The sequence below is a fragment of the Trypanosoma brucei genome, chromosome 9, assembly GCF_000210295.1.
Source record: "Trypanosoma brucei gambiense DAL972 chromosome 9, complete sequence".
Taxonomy (NCBI): domain Eukaryota; phylum Euglenozoa; class Kinetoplastea; order Trypanosomatida; family Trypanosomatidae; genus Trypanosoma; species Trypanosoma brucei.
The window spans coordinates 1,112,334-1,130,850 of record NC_026742.1 but is presented as its reverse complement, the minus strand read 5'-3'; the positions used below and the strand labels follow the sequence as shown (position 1 = coordinate 1,130,850).

Below are 18,517 nucleotides of genomic sequence, written 5' to 3'. Positions count from 1 at the left end.
TGCCTGTATCGCGCAGCTTGTGCATCATATTATACTCCCAGTTCCGCATAACCTTCCTATCCCCATTGTTGCCACTGTCCTGGTTAATACCCATTCTTTTCTCATGTTTTGGAAGCCGCTTATATAAAAAGGGGCTAGTCGTGGCTTTCTGTCCCGTCACATCTCTGATGTATGACGACTATATCCGCTTTAGAAAAGCAAGTTGACGTCTTGTCTTCCCTGCAGGAGTCAAGTGCCAAAATACTTGATGATTTCGCAAATACCTCCCGTGCGGTTGCTCAACGCGCCCACCGTATCGTAGCGGATGTCCAACCATGGGAAGTCGCGCAGGAAAACATTGCCTTCATGATAGAGGAAACCTCAAGGGCTGCGCGGTGCTACCACCCACCACCTGTCCTACGACTGGTGTTAGCCGGCAAGGAGAAGAGCCCTGAGATGCTGTGCAAGTGTATCGATTATCTCGTGTTCACTAACGACTACATCGAGTCTCAGCCGTCTAGTGGGTTCGGTAGCAATATTGAGTCAAGCATTAAGGGAAGTTTGAATAGTGTGATAAAGCTGTCAGAAGAGGCGGTGATCGACGCTTTCGTGACGTCTATGCAAAAAAAGCCGGCAGGTGAGCGGGATGAAAGCTTAGAGTTTAGGACAAGGTTGACAGTGTCTTCATTATCGGCATTTTCCGTGCTCTTTCATCACCCTGAGGCACTACATGGCGTAGACCGCGTCATACACAAGCTAGGAGAAAACTTCAACAGGACTAAGGTTATCACCCAGGACGTTAGGCGTATTTTAGAAGAAAACATAAGCCGACTGGTGGAAGCTCAGCTTGACAACTCCAAAGAAAAGGAAGAACTGCAACATTACCGGGCCATTGCCACGACATGTGGATTCGCGCCAGTACACAAACGCTATAAGAAGGGAAAACATTACTTGCTTTCGGCGTCTGCGAAGGCTCTCTCAGTGCTTACCGAAGCCGTCGAGTGTCTGAAAACATGCGTATTGGAGCCTTTGGACAACTCCTTTGATGTCGTGGAGCTGCCCGCGGACCTAACCATACGGGTGTTCAATCGGGTGATAGAAAGCTGCTTAGATGTTGTGAAGGCTGATCACGAGGCCCTTTCAGATCTAAATTCTGCATTTGTTTTGTCGCGCGGTGAAGGCGTCGGGTTCTGGGGGGAGGAGCAGAGCGTCACCAATATGATTCTCATTGGACTGGACCTGTTGGAAGGGTTGTGGAAGTGGAAAGGCTTTGCTGAAAAACTACCAGGTAGCAGGTACAAGTGTGTTGACAGAGTGGACGAGGGGGTGAGTGTTTTTATTGCGAGATTAAGGAATTTGGTGGAAAAATATAACAAAAGTAAAGGCAGTTTGAGCGCTGCTTCTCTAAAGAACTATACTCACCGACTGCATCGCATGGAATGGATTCCCTCACCAGATTGTTCGGCTCACGTATCGGCCACAAATCAGATATACATGCATAAGATGCTGCTTACTAATTACTACGGTGCCATAAAAGTGGTGTTACACGATCCGAGGTTGAGTAGTTTCTCCGAGGCAGAGGCGTTAGAGACTTTGGGTTCTTATATGGTCGATGGTGTGCTCGGCACCATACGTGATCTGGAGGTCATTGCTGAAGCCGCAATGGATTTGCTAGAGGAAAAATCTGGCGGAGTACAGCGAGGCGATAGCTCCTCATTTTCGGACCAACCAAATGCTTCACTGAATCAAAAGCAGTGCATGTCCCCACCCATATTCATGTTGAACAATATATTGCTACTTTCAGAGGGGTACCGCAAGGAGTTGTGCTTCCAGCAGCGAAGGTATTACAGTAGTAACCCCCCGCTTGATGGAGACAAAGGGAGGAACAGTATACCGGCTCCACCACCTATTGTAATTGGTATTATTAACAGGCTTGAAAGCGCCAAAGATCGATATTTAAAAGATTTCTCCACCTGGTGGTCTGAGTGCTTCCCATCCGTATCCTCAAGCAATAAACTAGCGAACATCGCTTCAACAGATGATGAACTCAGTAAACCTCAACGAGCTGCGGTGAAACACTGGTACAGGACTGTGGCAAACAACCTGATGGGCAGAGTTGCCGCCTGCCGCTGTTTCACAGTTCTCGGTGCCTCACAGCGAAAGAATCTCATTGAAATTTCCATGACGGCTGTAAAAAATGGCTTCAGGACGTTTGAGCAAGGGCTAAAGGGACGAGCATGGTCAGACCGACCGATGAAATGGATGGTGCGAACACCTGAACAGTGGTCTGAGTTGCTATCGAAACTGTTTTAGACAGGGGACACATGGCGTTCGGTCCGCTTCCCTTCTTCCCGTACGTGCACAGCACGCATACATATCTTGCTCCGCATATTCCACCTGACTTTCGCTTATTCGTGCGTGAGCCTGTGCATTGTTTGCGCACATTTATATATACCCCTTTGTTGCGTTTAGTTCTCTTTTTTTCTTGGTGAGAAAGGGGGACGCCTTTCGCCACAAGTTTATGCGTAACCAGGTGCCTATACGTATGCATACACATGCAGGTGTTGTTCTCTCAAACGACCCCCTCCTTCGCTCTCAATCTACTACCCACTGACAGTATTCACTAGTATGGACAATAGGCCGGCGCTACAACCGCGTGAAGTGAAGTTTAGCGATCTTGTACCATCAGGTGGTAAGCATGGGAGTGCGACGCCTATCAAGGGGGAACGTCGCTGGTTTCGCCCAGCACCGCAGAAGTTCACCACGCACGCCGCAAAACCAGCCAAAGTGTCGCATGCTGATGGCTTGGAAGGTGAGAGCGATCAAGATGAGGAGCGGAGGCGTAGTCGAGTAAGGGCTCTGCATGAAGCGAAGGTAGTAAAGTTAAGCAAGGCAAAGGCATTGTCAAAGTTGAATGTGCAACCAGATACCCAATCGACCCCTATTGAAATATCTGGAAACGCTGTGTTAGTGGAAAACGGGAGCTTTAACGCTGTTTGTGCTCTCTCTGTGCTGAAGGACTGTGTAGCCCATGAGCGACAATTGAAGGAAGAACTCGCGCGCACTAATGTCGCCAAGACGCAAGCATTTCGTACTGTAATAAGTACTTACTTGGCCTCAGTTACTCAAGCGAATAAACCGATGCCGGGGCGTCGCAAAATGACGTCAGAGTTAGCATTGGCTCAGTGTGCAGTGGTTGCTCAAACTCTTGTTGTAACGATCCAAAGTTACGTTCGGGCCTTGGAGTCGCGAATGCATGTTGTTTCCCGTTTCTGTCGCCGGCAGAACACGCTGGAGAGATTTCAGTGCACCAGTCCATCCACGCAGTCGTGGCAGGCGAAAGGTGGTGAAAGTGATTTAGAGCACTCCCTCTCGAAAACCACAGCCTCTCACCAGGACCTCCTCGACGAGGGGGAAATCAACCGTCTCAAGCAGTTATACTTCGATTATTACGACTGTGACGTGTATGTTGTTCCAGGTGGACGACCAGAGAGTCGTATTCCACCAGACGCCCTTTTGCTAGACTCTCTTAGCGGGTATGGCTCGTTTGTGCTTGAGAGTGACGATGCGGATAAAAGTTCCTTTTTCTCATCATCCAGTGCGTGTGACAAGTCCAAAGCCGAGGCCGGGAAGGAGGAAGATCAACCTCCAACGGCTTGAAGTTACTGCTTTGATGTGCCTGTCGGTTGGAGGAATATAAAACTCTGTGCCCATGTAAACCCAACCCATTTGAACGATTTGGAAGCAGTAAAGTAAATCGCGCATGATCGCTTAGACGACAACTATGTAAGGACAAGGACAAAAGAAGTAGGATGAGCGTAAAGGAATAGAAGCGTTGAAGTCGTCTCTGCACGTGTTTGAAACATTTACCTCAGCTTTCGCCTGTCCTTCAGTTTTGTAACGTATTGTTTCTCCTTTATGATGTTTTGCATGGCTTACGAACCTCTCCTTGTGTATATACGTACATACATACATATATATATATATATATTTGTTTATTTTTTTTCTCGGTAGCATTATGTAAAGATTACGGTAACGTCACACATAGATCATTTCTTAGCCCAATCACAACAGCGTTTTTCGGTTGTTGTGTTACGTCACCTTAGACTTCTTGCGTTGCGCGGGTTTGTTACTCAAGTGCATTGGTCCCTGCTCTATTTCATCAGATTAATTGGAAAAGCAAGGGACAACTCCCACTACAGAAAAAAAAAAAAACACTCTTTCCAGCGCAGGGTTTCTGGGACCGGTCTCTTTTTTTCAGCATCATGAACCGGCGATGAGTGGTTTTACCTCGGGGTCCCTCCACGGGGTTGGAAAGGTGTTGTGTTGTTGTTTTTTTTGCCTTTGTTTATTGCGCAAGAGTGAATGTTGTGAGGGCAAGTTATTTGGCCGATGCAACTAATTCCATTAGCTTCCAAGTGGCATCGTATGAGGATAGCCTGACTCGCATTTGTCTACGTAGATGGGTTGCTTCGTTTTGATTTGGGTAGCTTAGGGAGCTACTCTCAACGGCAACCGCTTGTCAGGGGTTAAGAAATATCAGCGTCTGTCTTCTCTTAAACACATTTACTTGCCTCACCCCCTTTAGTACAACAGTGGAGCCCCATACATTCAACTCCATTCGCCACGGTGCGAGAATATAGACATAAGGAGGTAAAAGGGAAAGAAATTTGTTGTTGAGGTTGTTCTGATGGCGTTTTGGTCAAAGGCGAGTGCCCAGAAACCGTCCGTTTCTATTGCATCGGATAGTGACTCGGAGTCTCAATCGTTAGTTGCAACGCCCCCCCGGTCATCGGAGTCGGGTTTGGGAACCCCGACTGCTTCGACGGCGACGACAGGAACTTACGGGTATGGACTACCACCACAGCCCGCAAACCTTGCATCCTTTTGCAACAACGGTAGTTATGCCGCGGCAAGTGGAACTATTATGCGGAGGCCATCTAGTCGCTTGATTACTTCCCCAATGCGCAATGGCTCCATGTGCGGTAGAGGTGGCTCGCAGTGCGGAGGCTCATATAGACAATTGCCCGTAACAGAGGTGGTAAGCGACACGATGCGTGTATTATTCATTGGTTGCCCACAGGTGGGGAAGTCGTCCCTTATCAACTGTTACCGGGCAGCGGTAACAGGAAATACAATGTGGCCCGCGGCACCTGTGGGGATATGTGGATACTGTGGTACTGCCATTGTTGACCCGCTGCCCAATCACCCAAGGGCACCGACGTTCTTATGCATTGACACCCCGGGTAAATTTTATGGGAATGAAAATCAGTTGCTTCTCAGCAAGCTATTCGCTGGCATCCCATGGAAGACGAGAATTGAAGGTGACGGCGCACTGACTGCAGAGGAACTCGAAAAACTTTCCCCAGTTCCTGAGAACAAACCACATCATTCTGTTCTGGTGGTACCCGCAACCGACTTGGTGGAGGACGGTGGGTGGGGAAGTGTTTTCCAGTTGAAGTCACGCTACTTTGCAGCACCGGACGCGGGGGGTGTTGTTGAGTCCCTGAGGGACATGATCGGCTCTATTCGTGCCCTCCAAGATGATGCGTCATTGTTTGTCGCCGTCACAAAAATGGATCTTGTAGGCGGCGCAGACAACCCCGTTTCTCGGCGTATAATCTCTACTTGTCTGTCACGTTGTGTTCCAGTGAACAGATTATACTTCTGTGCGTGCCCAGGCGACGAATCTTCATATGAAAGAAGGGGATTTCCACAGGTTGACCAATCGACGCGGCTAAGTTTGCTCAGACTTCATGAAGATCTGTCCCTGTCGTATCATTGGAAGATGACGATGCAGCAACAACGCGAGCCGCTGAGCCCAACTTGAGTTGAGGTAAGGCATTCTTCCACTCACAAATGCCTTATAAGCTCATTTACCCGTGCACATATGTGCACGGATACGTTACCGTCTGTATATATTACCAATTTCCTCACGAAGTGGGAGGAGTGTTTGTTTACAGACAGCGTGAGCCCTCTCTTGCTCCTATTCCTGTTCATTACCGTCCTGATGTTAGTCAACACCCTGCCACCCCCTGCAAACACGTCGATGCAAATGGAAAGTGTAGGAAACCTCTTTGTCTTTTCTTTTCTGACTAACGCACCAACCTCTCCGTTTTGCTCTTTCGTGCCCTAAAGTTCTCTCTGTTCTCCAGGAGGGAGCGAACATCGACGGCAAGGTCTCGTAAGCTTCACCATGGCAAAGGACTCGGAGAAGAGCCCTATGAGCCTCCATACTGGGGATGTGCTACTGATGGACCGCAACTGCTGGGAGATGCGGCATCCTCTAGGCATTGCGATTTGCCTTCTTTCGAAAACTGAGAGCAGATATGACCACGTCGCAATGGTTGTAAAGTTGAATGACGGGGAAGTGGAACGAGGGAGGGAGAGGGGTATTATCAACCCAAAGGACCCCTCTTCGCCTTCTGGGACGTATGTCGCTGAGGCAAATCTCAGTGGTTTTTCCCTCCGTCCCCTGGAGAACCGTGTCGCAAGGTCGTCGTCCAAGCATATAGCCGTGCGCCCACTAAGCATGGGGAGTGACATGCATAAATTTGAAGAGTACGTGCAGAGCCATCTGCGGGATTTTCACAGTCGACCCTACAAAAGGGACCTTCTGATGTTTCCTCCCATGGTGTTAAGTCCACCGGACAAAATGGACCGCATCAAAGCAGCTCATAAGTTGAACCTTCTCAAAGGGGAGACAAACGACATTGATAAACTGTTAGCCGGTAAACTTTCCGAGAGCGATAAAGAGGCACTATTAAGAATAAAAGTGGTCTACCACGATGCTGCACAGTTCTTGATAGAAACGTACTTCGCTCACCTGGACCGAGTCGATGGTGAGAGTTTTCCCTCGGTGGATTATGGTGGCAGTCACTTTACCGTGGATGGTGTCAACGCCGAGGAGGAGGTGGTTTGCACGGAGCTGATCATCCAATTGTGGCAAAGATGTGGGGTAGTGGACCTGTTCCCTCCCGCGTCATCATTTCGCTCCTTCGACTTCCTGGACAACACTCGGTTTAACTTCAAAGACGCTCGTACAGCGTTCGGTGATGTTTTCACCTTAAAAGGCAATGATGCACCCGAGACTCCAATTAAGAGGGCAACCCGAAAAAAAACACCAACAGTGGAAGGGTGTTTTGATGTGTACCGCAGCACGAGCGCCAATGGTGACCCCCATAACCCTGATGTGGATTCCATGTACATGTGGCTAATTCAATCCAATACGAACAAAGTGGTCAACAGTGACCTCGGGCTTAACATCGCATCCGTAGGGGCTCTGTTTGCCTTATGCGGACTCGTGATTGCACCACTGCGATTGAGGTGGATAGAGTACCAGCTAGGTGTGGTTCTGCGTCGAGGGTCGGTATGGTCTTTATCAGCGGGTTTCTTTGCACGGGACATGCTTTGCGTCTTGACACAGGTAATAACAACTTCTATTGCACTGAAGAGCCTACTGTATCGACAGTCGGATACGGGGCCACTTGGGCCACCACTTGTTCACACCCACTTGTTCGACACTCGGCATCCCTACTATTATGTTTGTATTGTGTGGCTGTTAGCAAATGCTGTGGCCCACGTCACCACAACCCCCTTACTGAACTCCGTAATTGCTCACCACTTTGGTCCTGTACTTCCGGGGCCGTTGTCCCTTCGTAAGTTGATGAGGGGCAGTTTTGCCCTGCTACCGCTGGGGGCTTTATTGCCCTTTCAGGCGGCGTGGATAACGTGGTACGAAACGATGGGTGCTGCCATTATTCCTACCTCCTCATCTGTGCTCCGCCGCCGAGCTGATCTGCTCGACACGGACGAGTGGCGGCACTTCAGGTTTGAGGCGCTGACAGGTGCCTTCGCCGCTACTACGGCTCTCGATTTTATCGCTTACATTTTCCAGAGAAGGTGCTGGAGGTCCTTCCTCGTGCAACTCTACAGGCCTGCTGCCACACCCAGCTGCGGGAGGCGGCGTTGTGCCGGCTACGGCTATCGCTTTCTGGGAAACACAATAACCATGTTAACCACATCCTTATCCTTGTCTTTCTTGGGTGTGTTGTGAAACGGCGTAGGAATGCACTCTAAGATACGACAACTTCACAGGGGAATACAAAAGCGACTTTTCCCGTTTTCTCTCATTAATGAGGGGGAAAAGAACCATCATTTTTGTTTGTTTGACCGCGACTCTGTGTTACGTTCACAGATTTTTGCTCTAATTGATGATAACAACTTCAGTGCCCTCCCCCCCCCCCCTTCCCTTTTCCTCTGTGGCATTTCTCTATCAAAACTCAGACTGCAAGGAAGGTTGTTTTGACGTGTACCTGTTTGTAGTTCCCCCCTAGCCTGTTGAGCATAACCAAACAAAGTTAAGTGCGTGCGCGAGAAGGATGATGCGGGCGCGTCTATACAGGTGTATCGCAGGTGAAATTCTCAAAGAGTAACGTCCCTTGTGAAAAATCGGTACTTAAGGGGGGAAAGGTGTACATGTAATTTGCATAAACTCTTTTGCGGAGGGGTGCGGCAGCTCTAACGATACTGATGACAGGGAGGGGAAGGGTGAAATTACATGTTTTTGATTATGGTGTACCGAAGAATGATATATGGACATACATTAAGCAGGGGAAGAGGGAAGACCCGGGGTTTATGGAAACGGAAACCACTGGCTTCTAGTCATTTATGACTAGTATAAGCGAAGCTGGTCATTCACACACCTGTGCCGTGTGTGTGTGTGCAGCGGTTGTCGCTTTTGATACCCTGAGGCGAGCTGGAGAGGTGGTCTCTTTTTTGTTGGTATTAATCTTCTAATTATCGTGTTGATTTTCTGCCGAAGGCAGCTGTTGGGCTCAGCCTCTGTGACCCTAGAGACCTGCATTAACTCGCTATCTCTCGGGTTGTCATTTTTTGATTTCTGCGTTGTGGTTGAGGCCTTGATACTTCACATTACATTCCCTTTCATCGCGGCTTGTTACTATTTTACTGCGCGCATAAATATCCGTTTGCACACTTTGTGCGGAACTCACAATGGTTTGAAGTGCAGTGGAAAGGAATGCGCCGTGGACTCACTTGCCGAAATGTTCATGACCCGGTGTTTATGCGAAATGTGAAGCGGGTGCTGGCATCTTATAAGGAATCTATGGACCATTCCAGTAGGAAGGGCATGTCCCGCGAAGCGTTTGTGGACATTAACGAAAAGGGAGCTGCGTGGTACCTTGGGCATATGCAGCTGGCCTCGCGGACCCTCGCAGAGAAGGTGAAGGACGCCGACTTTGTGTTGGAGATACGAGACGCGAGGCTTCCATTTACGACGGGAAACCCGAATCTTCAAAAGATTATCATTGATCGCCCGCGGCTGATTGTTTTTAACAAGGCTGAAATGTCCAACGAAGACTGTAACCGGGTCATTCAGCAGTACTACGAGCGAACAGGGAATTTCGCCCTCTTCACTAGCGCAAAGCGAAGCTGGCGAGACACCGTTGAGGCCGTGCAACGCTTCGTGACACATATTCTCCCAGCGCAGCGATTCAAAACAACGGCTAACGTGGGCCTCGTAGTTGGAATGCCCAATGTTGGGAAATCCACACTAATTAATTCCCTTAGGTTGGCACACGAGTATCAGTTTCACCGTGAGGATTTCAGGCGGCCACGTACGCCGGAGGCTGTGAGTATTGCCCCAGGGACAACTCGTGGCGTGAAACTCGTCCCTGTTTGTAAAGATCCAAACATTGTTCTCTATGACTCTCCAGGTCTCACACTCCCTGGATGCTTTGCGAAAGAGGCAGGTTTGAAACTGGCCGCATGCGGAATTATCCCCACCAACGATATCACGCTACCACGCTCCCTTGTAGCTCGATACATCTACGATGTCCTTAGTGCGGCTGGGGTGGGGGAGCATATGGCAGAATGTCTGCACCTGCCGCGAGCTCCCATTAGCTTTGACGACTGCATTTCCATGATCTGTGAAAGAAGTGGAACGAGCGGTCAAACTGATTTGGGGAACTTAGACCCTTCGCGCGCGCAAAAGTTCCTCATACACGATTTCCAGTTAGGAAACTTGGGTCGCATCACGTTGGATAAGCTACCCAACAAAGTGCGGCAGGCGGTAAGTGGGAAGGAGTATCAAAGAATCGGCGGAGGTGCAGGAAGTGGGACAGAAGCTAGCAATGAGGAAAACGAAGTCGTGTGGACCCATGACGTAAAGAGCTCTGACGTAGTGGCTCGCTACTCGGAGGAAATGCGGGAAGTTATGGAGGAGTTGCAGGGTGAACCTGTGGAGAACACGCCTTCAAACAGGAAACCGTGTGGGGACAGCACGGTCATCAGCCGTAAGAAAGGGCCGATTAGCCGTGTGAGTGCGCACGACGAAAGCTTCAGGCGAAGCATACGCATTATTCCAGGGCGGTGAAGCCAACTTTCCCCTTACTGTGGTCCCTCCAATGGCTCTGACTAAATTATCGCCCCCTACACAGCGCCAACAAAACTAGCGCACAGACGTGGTGATCCTCACCGCTAAAATATACTTTCTCCTGCACCTTTCTGCGCACCAACATAACTAAGGGGGGAAATGTGTATTTCTGTAGCTTCTTTTACATCCTTCTGTTTGTTCTTCGGTTCAGGCTTTAGGGAAAACAAATTATTAAGCGCGCCCCAGAATACAGTAAATCCAATTATAGAGAAAAAGAGAGAGGTTTCCTGCGGCATGTGTGAGGTTGACACTACCAAACTTTTAGAAGAGCTGCGAAAGGTCAAAGAGAACCTTTCGGAAGTTATAGATGAATGCATTTTCCTAGAGAACCAATGTGAAATGACAGAGAAACGACTAAAATCAGAACTTTTGGACCGCGACAAGCGCATAGCCGACATATCTTCTGCACTGATGGAAATGGTGAAATATACTTCACTTCTGGAAAGGCAAGTCATTGCATCCGCGTTCACGACTTTGGGCTCAGCCATGAAGCGGGCACCAGCGATCGACATGTGCCGTAACATATCCCTCAGAGAAGTTGCTTCGGCTGTTAGGGAGCGGAGAGAGTCATCAGGTTCTCGCAGCTCTGCCAAAAGGAAAACTCGTAACGGTGCACTTCACAGTGAAGCCAAAATGGCCGAAGAGAAAAATGCCTTTCTGCTTTCCGTAGACGAAGCTTGTGCTTTAGTTAATGGACTTCTGAGGGAGAAAGTTAACCTTGCCGCTAAAATCGGCGAGGTCGCGTTTCACGTTAACAACGCGATTGCGAGAGGGGAGCGAACGTCGCCAGCACTCCCAGATGCATCCTCGGAGAATGTGGACGACCTGCACCAAAGTATACTCAACTTAACAAAACAGTTAAGTGCATGCGGAAACGAGGGGGACGAAGAGAAAAACCTGAAACCGGTGCCATCACAACATACGGCGGAGACGGAGACGGAGGAACCGAGACAACCGCAGGGACTCATAGTGGAGAAAGAGGACAACACCAGCAGGCCGCAGTCGCCCAGTCAAACACAACCACCGGCGGGGTTGGCATCTTTAGGTCCTCATATTTTAGACATAAGCCGTAGCTCCCTCCCCGCAGTTAGCATCACCACACAAAAGGGAGAAGGTGAGTGTGGTGATATAACAACAGAATCACTTGTCAAGAAGCTAGCGGCCGCTGAGGAAAAATGCATGGCAGTAGAGAAGCAAAGTAGAAGGGAACGGGAGGAGCTGCACGCGGAGCTGGCGTATTTGAGGAACTCATCTAGAGAGGAGAAGGAAGAGTACAATACACTCATTGAGCGCTTAACGGTTGAATTGGAAATACTAGTTGCAGAAAATGCAGTGATGCGGAAGCGGATTAAAGGTAGGAAACACTCCCGAGATAAAATCGAGTAATTAAAGGCATCAGTTTTTTTTGTTGTTTTCTTTTTTTCGCGTGCTTGGCCTCCGAGTTGTAGAGGTACCATCCCCACGGGCCCCTGTTCACATTGCGGGACCAACCCACAGATTCCTAATGTGCCGGGTACTCGGAGACTTTTGGAACATGTTTGTTTATCTATATGCTGATACGTTCAAGACTGCGTATAGTGTTTTCATTGCTGTGCCAACCCCTCATATTTTGTGTCAGCCCTCTTGCTGTGTTGTGTGGAGGTGGCTTGTTTTGCTTCTACCACCTTATTGTTCCTTTTTCAACCTGTTGCTCACCTGATTTGTCTCACCAACACCATATATAGAGCATTCTGTGGGTGTGCGTGCGTGTACGCACGAATGTTTGCTGCTTCTGCCGACCCTGTTCCGTTGTGAAACTGCATCAGAAAGAGCCTCTCCCGTCTGTTCATACCACTTAAAAAAAAAAAATGCTTCATTCCCCTTCTTTGCATTATATTTTACCTCAATACAGTTCACCCACCCATCCGAGGTGTAGTTGTTAACCCTCCCCCTTCCTGACTTGAGGGTTGTAATGACTTCCACAACACAACCGAAGTGGACGCGACTACCGATACGCACGCGACCTCATCGTAACCCACTCGCAGAAAATAGTGATAACCATCCGGATTGCCCAGCAGAACTTCAGGAACAATGCACCACGCTTTTCCCGGGAATGGACAACCCGGTGATTACTCTCGTTGATGTCGGTTGTGCCTTTGGTGGAATGCTCTTTTCACTCGCACCGGATTTCCCTGACATGTGTATGTTGGGGCTTGAGATACGTCCAAAGGTTGTGGAGTTTGCGCAGAATAAAGTAAAGAAACTGCGCGAAGGGGCGGCAACCGATGGCACTTCGCACCACTACCGTAATGTGTGGTTTGAACAACTCAATGTTATGAAGTTTGGATCGAACTGCTTCAACAAGGGGCAACTTCAGGCCCTTTTCTTCTGCTACCCGGACCCACACTGGAAACGGAAGAACGTCCGCCGGCGCATTATTTCCCCTGGGCTTGTGCAAGAATATGCCTATTGGCTGAAAGTTGGCGGTTTTCTCTTTACAGTGTCAGATGTTGAGGAGTTGGAGCAATGGATGGTCACATGCCTTGACGGCTGCCCACTGTTTCGGCAGCTGAGCCAAGAAGAGCTGGCGGGAAATGAAATGGTCCGAAAGATGTTAGACTACGCTGCGAACAGCAGTGAAGACGCCCAAAGAACAACAAGGAAGGGTCTCCAGAAACATTATGCGGTGCACGTGCGGGTGCCATAACTGTTCGTGTCGATTTTGTAATGTTGGGTTACCGATGCGTCCGTTGATGTTGTGGAGCGTTGGATGATGCGAGCGTCGTTTCCTCACGCTAACTTGGTTAGGTTTGCTTTGTGCGTGCATGCGCATTCTAACTGTTTTGCCACCCCCCTGTGACACTTTTCGTGACCTTATGCATCCAACTGCCTAATTCCTCTTTTGTTAGGGAGTACCGTTAATCAATGCACGCGGAGTGGGACGCGACGTGGTACTTCGTTGCTCTTGTCGCTTTAGCGCACATTATCGCTGTGGCCATCGTTTTTATGTGCATGTGCAAAGCGCAGCCGAAGAGGCACGCGGGAGGAAACAAGCAAATGCTAGCAGCCGTGAAGGCAATTGGCCGAAAGGAAGACTAGCATTGTTGGTGGTCAAGTGGGTGCAATATGTGGGGACAAATAATCTAGGGAGAAGGGAAAAGGGAGAGAGAGAGGGGCCATATTATCCCTTGCATGACTGGGAGTGCGCATTCATTTTATCCGGGAGAGGATGAGAGGATCGCGAGTTTTGAGGAGGGGAGTAGAAAGGTAATTCAGTATTTTCCCTTCACGTGTTGCGTTTACTCTGTGACTGTCCCCAAAAGGCTGCTGTGGAGCCGAAAGGGGCGAATATATCTCTCGCGACGACAGTGCCTTGTTCTGTTGACATATATGTTATGGTATGGAAATGCACGCATTTGTAGCTGCAACGATGCAGTGATGCTGAGGTGGAGGGAATGCGGACTACCGTTTCCTTCTGTATGTGCTGCAGCACCGTCTCTGCTTGGAGGAAGGAGGGCGACGATGTTGTGAATGTTGGGTAATGCGAAGGCTCTGTCGTTGGGAGTGTCCCCTTATTATTCTGTTCCCACTCCTACTTCTCCCTTCCTCCCCATTCCCTTAACTCTATCTTTCCTACTATATGAAGTGGTTCCCTATACATCTGTTTGTGCTTGTTACTGTTATCAAATTTCTATTATCCTCTGCTACTCCTTTTTCTTGCTTTTTAATTTCCCGTTATTTCCACACACATACATACACGGCTTCTTGCGATATTGAAAATAGAATAAAGTGAAGCTACGTTACTTTGTGCAGCCAGGCCAGCAAAACAAGGATGTCATACCAATCCAGCGAAGCGAAAAAGGAAGAGTTCCGCAAGTACCTTGAGGGAAAGCAGGTGATTGACACTCTCACGCGTGTGCTCGTTAACCTCTATGAGGAACCCGAAAAGCCTGATGATCCGGTTGATTTCATTAAGAAAGTGCTCGGTGGCGCCTCCACTGCGGATTACGAAGCGCTCCAGCAGGAGAACGCGTGCCTCAAGGCGGAAGTGGCAGCCCTCAAGAAACGGCTGAATGAAGAGCACTAAAGAGGGGGAAAAAAGAAAAGAAAAGCGGAAATGAAGATGAAAAAAAAAAGGAATATGGTGGGATTAGGGAGTGAGACGGGGAGCCGGGTCTGCACGCCGTATCCAGAAGAAAGGAACGGGAACTCTATTCTGTGGGTAAGTGAGGAAAATGTACCCTCTTTCTTTCTGCTTTTTTTTTTGTTGCAAGAAAAAAAAATTATGTAGGTGCGTGTTGCAGTAAGGGAATAGAGAAAAAGAGGGTATATTCTTTTTTGTGAAGTGACAGTCGGGGAACTCTTTTTGTTTATTTTCTTTCCTTTCCTGTTTTCGACCACATCAATTGGCCTTTCTACCATTATTGTTACTGCAGTGCTGCAAAACAGCATTCAGTCCTGATGTTTAGCACCTCTTTAGATTGCGCCCTCTGTAAGTTTTTGGTATTTTTCATCACCACCCGAAGCGTCTGATTGACAATTCACTCATCTAATATTTCCTGCACGATAAACGTTTTCTTCTGCCTCCCTTGTTTCCTTATCTCCAAATCACCTGTAAACACATGTAAGCACAAGGTGTGGCGTCATTTCCTTTTTTTAAATTAATTTTTTTTTTCTGGGTTTAGGTTTTTGTGTATTTATTCGGTTGTTGTGGGGTAGGGATCCATCAATTTGAGGATGGGAAGCCAGATTCCGCAACAACAACAACAACAGCGACCAAGCATCCTTTCGTACAATACGGGATGGTTGGCAAACGGCGTGTCATGGAGCACGAGAGAAAATGCACCATTCCGCTTTGCTGTTTCATCGTACATACAGGAATTTAAGAACTATGTGGATATTGTGCAAAAGAATGATGAGGGGGAGTTAGTTTGCAGAGCAACGTGGAGTCACAGCTACCCACCAACGAAGGTTATGTTTGCCCCTCCCAAGGCAGGATCAGATCTGATCATCACGACGGCAGATTATATGCGACTCTGGGAAGTGAAGGAGGGGCCTCCAGAAAGCAATGAACGCAGCGATGAGCGACACCGAGAGGTCGATGATCCGCGCCGCGTTCCATCAAAAATGGATCATATCGACTCACACGTTTCGTTCAAGATGGCGTTCGAATATGGTAAACAACCGAATGATCTCTGCTTTCCTGTTACTTCATGTGACTGGAATACCGATGACCCGAATGTCGTAGGGTGTTGCAGCGTAGACACAACAGTGACCATATGGGACCTGGAAACTGGAAAAAACACGCGGCTCATTGCACACGATAAAGATGTGTATGACATTGCCTTCGCAAAGGGAACCCATACATTTGCTAGCTGCGGCGCAGACGGATCTGTCCGAGTTTTTGACCTGCGTGAAATTGAGCATTGTACCATTCTTTATGAGTCAAGTTCCCTCTTCCCGCTTCTGCGAGTGGCTTGGGACAATTCTGATCGGACATACATTTCAACATTTGGGGTTGAAGGAACGGAGGTGATCGTTATAGATATACGCTTCCCAGCGGTAGCGGTAGCATCGTTAAAGAGTGCAAACCCACAACCCATTAACAGCGTTTGTTGGGCGCCAAACTCCATGATAAATCTCTGCAGCGCAGGGGAGGATGGCACAGCGAACATTTGGGACCTTAACGAGCTACCAAACGTGGAGGCGAAATGCATCATGAGCTGTAAAGTGGAGAATCCAATCAACAACATCTCGTGGTCCTCCCAACACGAGCAGTGGATAGCAATCACAACTGGGACTGAGGCGCAGCTATTACACGTGTAAATTGCGAAATCATTGGGGTGGTGGTATCTTCAGTTGTGAACTTGAACCACAAATAAAAATGAGAGGGGAGGTGGTTTTCGTTGTTGTTGTTGTTGCTTTACCTCCGTAGCTCGAAAGGAGGACGGCATTGAGGTGCCGTTCCACAACCTATTCCTCCCACTTTTCATCTTGCCCTTCCCGACCATCTTGCAAAAGTGAAAAATAATTAAGTAATAACAGTGAAGGAGGAATAACGGTTTGCCGTATAACTGCGCGTGAGTGCTATTATCATTATAACCAAACACTCTTTTTTTATCCCGACATTGTGTGCCACCATCACAGTAGTTTTAGTTCGTAAGTTGAGTGCACCTGCATGCGTTAACAATACATCAAATGTCGCTACTCAACACTACTCTTCAAACTTTAGTGGTTCGGCTGAGGGACATGTCGGGGAATGTGACGCAACAGAAGCTCCACAACCGCGTGTTTGATGCTTACGAGGCGAAATCTCTTGTCTTTGAAGCCATAACACCTGAGCAGCAGACCGTAATGCGGCAATACGGGGCCATCCCTCCTCAACACCCCGTAGGTCAGCCGCTGCTCATTGACGATTGGGCTGAACTGGTAAGCATTCACAAGGATGATAACCTGTATCAGCTTTTGCCACGGCGTGCGAAAAGCAACGCCAGCTATAACACAATGAGGGCTATTTGCTGCAGCGCAGGCTCCCCCTTCACAATGGATCATCGAGTGGATCCCATAGACTATAAATTTGTCTTCCGGGCCGCGGATCTAGAGGTGCGTAATCAATTCAACGCGAAGAGCCCTGACAAAATTCCGACAACGATATGGTTTGATGGAATCTTAAGCGCACCCAACGACTCCGGCCTGGTAAGTTGTCACAACACGCTCTCACCAGCGCAAATAAATAACCTTGCGGGGGCATGCCAGTTCCTCAAGGAGTGGTCAAAAGAACCACCAGAAGGGGACCGGCACCGTCAGCTGAAGCAACTGTACGCACAGCTCTTATCGAAGCGTTCCCACCTCTTCATTGGCACCACAGCAGTCCCAAGCAGAGAAATCCTCAACTATGCTAAAACAAAAAGCGTGTTTGTGTATGCTAAGAGAGGTATGCACTACATTTTTCATGCTTAATACTAATGGGGTTGGATGAAAAGGAGGGGAACCCCAATGAAGAAAGGAACTGGGAGTATCTTTACATTTTACACACAAGTTAAGGGTCGAAGCACGTTAACAATATTTGAAGGAAGATGAAAGAAGAAATAAAGGTAAGGCGAAAAATGAAACAGCAACCAAATCAATGTGGTTGGGCTGTTCCGTTTTTGCGGCATGGATGTGCGGCTCGTACAGTTGGTGTGGCACGTGTGCGACAATGCAAACTTTTTTGTTGTTGGTTCCATCCACGATTTTTTCTCCTCCTTTTAACAGACTTCTTTTCGGGATCCCTTGTTCGGCAGTATTGTATGCCGCTCACTTCTCTTCCAAGGGATTGAATATTGAAGTTCGCATTAAAATCCTTTCGCAATTATTTTTTTTGTTGGTGTTGTCTGTAACTTTTTTACTACTGGTACTTGGCGTATTCCCGTTACTTTTGGTAGCTGAAGTAGTTCAAGCTTGTAATAAACAACCAAGTTAACAAGAGAAGAGAAACCCTCCCGTAAATTAATCTGTAGTGTTTCCGACGGTTTCATGCCTGTCTGCAACAACGACTCCCAGCTGATTGGTTTGGGCGTTTCCGTGACGTTGGCTGATGATACCACCGTGAATGGTACGGTCTACACGTATAATTCATCCGAGGGGCTTCTTGTTCTTTTTCAAGGATTCTCCGGCAGCAATCCAAATGTTAAGATCATCCGAACTCCCTTTATTAAGGAAGTGACTGCCCTTCGCGACAACGAGGAAAAGCTTCCACCACAGTTGGAGGCGAAAGCGCGACTGCCATCCATGCAGGCAGCACGTGATCGATCCCTCTTCAAACACGCGAGCTCACAGCTGCGGAACGCCAAAGACAAACGTAATCAACTTCTACAGACCGATGACCAAAAAACACCGATCGCTGCACTGGACACTTTAATCAAGTTGGAACGTATTTACCCAGACATTCACTGGGACAAAGATGCTGGTGTAATTCGTTTCAACCAGGACGTGGTTGTGAAGGGGAACCCGGACTGGACGAGCCCGGCTGTTGTAATTGCCGAAGGTGCTGGGGATATCAGCAGGAGTTTGATGGAGCGAGTTCAAAAGACTCTTTCCAAGAAGTGATACTGAAAGAATACC

The 18,517-nt window shown here is 48.4% G+C and overlaps 12 protein-coding genes across 12 annotated transcripts; all 12 read left to right on the top strand.

Moving 5' to 3' along the window:
- Window positions 1-171: 171 nt before the first annotated feature.
- On the top strand, window positions 172-2,292 carry TbgDal_IX5130 (hypothetical protein, conserved; the record flags this gene model as incomplete). Its single annotated transcript, XM_011778401.1, has 1 exon — window positions 172-2,292. One exon carries the CDS (start codon window positions 172-174, stop codon window positions 2,290-2,292), a length of 2,121 nt encoding a protein of 706 aa, XP_011776703.1.
- Window positions 2,293-2,607: 315 nt separating this feature from the next.
- TbgDal_IX5120 (hypothetical protein, conserved) lies at window positions 2,608-3,639 on the top strand (the record flags this gene model as incomplete). The annotated part of the gene is made up of 1 exon (XM_011778400.1): window positions 2,608-3,639. One exon carries the CDS (start codon window positions 2,608-2,610, stop codon window positions 3,637-3,639), a length of 1,032 nt encoding a protein of 343 aa, XP_011776702.1.
- A 1,030-nt stretch (window positions 3,640-4,669) lies between these two features.
- On the top strand, window positions 4,670-5,809 carry TbgDal_IX5110 (hypothetical protein, conserved; the record flags this gene model as incomplete). The annotated part of the gene is made up of 1 exon (XM_011778399.1): window positions 4,670-5,809. The coding sequence occupies one exon, from the start codon at window positions 4,670-4,672 to the stop codon at window positions 5,807-5,809; it is 1,140 nt and encodes a 379-aa protein (XP_011776701.1).
- A 366-nt stretch (window positions 5,810-6,175) lies between these two features.
- TbgDal_IX5100 (hypothetical protein, conserved) lies at window positions 6,176-8,035 on the top strand (the record flags this gene model as incomplete). Its single annotated transcript, XM_011778398.1, has 1 exon — window positions 6,176-8,035. One exon carries the CDS (start codon window positions 6,176-6,178, stop codon window positions 8,033-8,035), a length of 1,860 nt encoding a protein of 619 aa, XP_011776700.1.
- A 984-nt stretch (window positions 8,036-9,019) lies between these two features.
- On the top strand, window positions 9,020-10,375 carry TbgDal_IX5090 (GTP-binding protein, putative; the record flags this gene model as incomplete). The annotated part of the gene is made up of 1 exon (XM_011778397.1): window positions 9,020-10,375. One exon carries the CDS (start codon window positions 9,020-9,022, stop codon window positions 10,373-10,375), a length of 1,356 nt encoding a protein of 451 aa, XP_011776699.1.
- Window positions 10,376-10,534: 159 nt separating this feature from the next.
- TbgDal_IX5080 (hypothetical protein, conserved) lies at window positions 10,535-11,821 on the top strand (the record flags this gene model as incomplete). Its single annotated transcript, XM_011778396.1, has 1 exon — window positions 10,535-11,821. The coding sequence occupies one exon, from the start codon at window positions 10,535-10,537 to the stop codon at window positions 11,819-11,821; it is 1,287 nt and encodes a 428-aa protein (XP_011776698.1).
- Window positions 11,822-12,386: 565 nt separating this feature from the next.
- TbgDal_IX5070 (methyltransferase, putative) lies at window positions 12,387-13,121 on the top strand (the record flags this gene model as incomplete). The annotated part of the gene is made up of 1 exon (XM_011778395.1): window positions 12,387-13,121. One exon carries the CDS (start codon window positions 12,387-12,389, stop codon window positions 13,119-13,121), a length of 735 nt encoding a protein of 244 aa, XP_011776697.1.
- Window positions 13,122-13,606: 485 nt separating this feature from the next.
- TbgDal_IX5060 (conserved hypothetical protein, unlikely) lies at window positions 13,607-13,945 on the top strand (the record flags this gene model as incomplete). Its single annotated transcript, XM_011778394.1, has 1 exon — window positions 13,607-13,945. One exon carries the CDS (start codon window positions 13,607-13,609, stop codon window positions 13,943-13,945), a length of 339 nt encoding a protein of 112 aa, XP_011776696.1.
- A 301-nt stretch (window positions 13,946-14,246) lies between these two features.
- On the top strand, window positions 14,247-14,501 carry TbgDal_IX5050 (hypothetical protein, conserved; the record flags this gene model as incomplete). Its single annotated transcript, XM_011778393.1, has 1 exon — window positions 14,247-14,501. The coding sequence occupies one exon, from the start codon at window positions 14,247-14,249 to the stop codon at window positions 14,499-14,501; it is 255 nt and encodes an 84-aa protein (XP_011776695.1).
- A 650-nt stretch (window positions 14,502-15,151) lies between these two features.
- On the top strand, window positions 15,152-16,240 carry TbgDal_IX5040 (hypothetical protein, conserved; the record flags this gene model as incomplete). The annotated part of the gene is made up of 1 exon (XM_011778392.1): window positions 15,152-16,240. One exon carries the CDS (start codon window positions 15,152-15,154, stop codon window positions 16,238-16,240), a length of 1,089 nt encoding a protein of 362 aa, XP_011776694.1.
- A 372-nt stretch (window positions 16,241-16,612) lies between these two features.
- Window positions 16,613-17,374, top strand: TbgDal_IX5030 (hypothetical protein, conserved; the record flags this gene model as incomplete). The annotated part of the gene is made up of 1 exon (XM_011778391.1): window positions 16,613-17,374. The coding sequence occupies one exon, from the start codon at window positions 16,613-16,615 to the stop codon at window positions 17,372-17,374; it is 762 nt and encodes a 253-aa protein (XP_011776693.1).
- Window positions 17,375-17,929: 555 nt separating this feature from the next.
- TbgDal_IX5020 (p21 antigen protein, putative) lies at window positions 17,930-18,502 on the top strand (the record flags this gene model as incomplete). Its single annotated transcript, XM_011778390.1, has 1 exon — window positions 17,930-18,502. The coding sequence occupies one exon, from the start codon at window positions 17,930-17,932 to the stop codon at window positions 18,500-18,502; it is 573 nt and encodes a 190-aa protein (XP_011776692.1).
- Window positions 18,503-18,517: the final 15 nt, after the last annotated feature.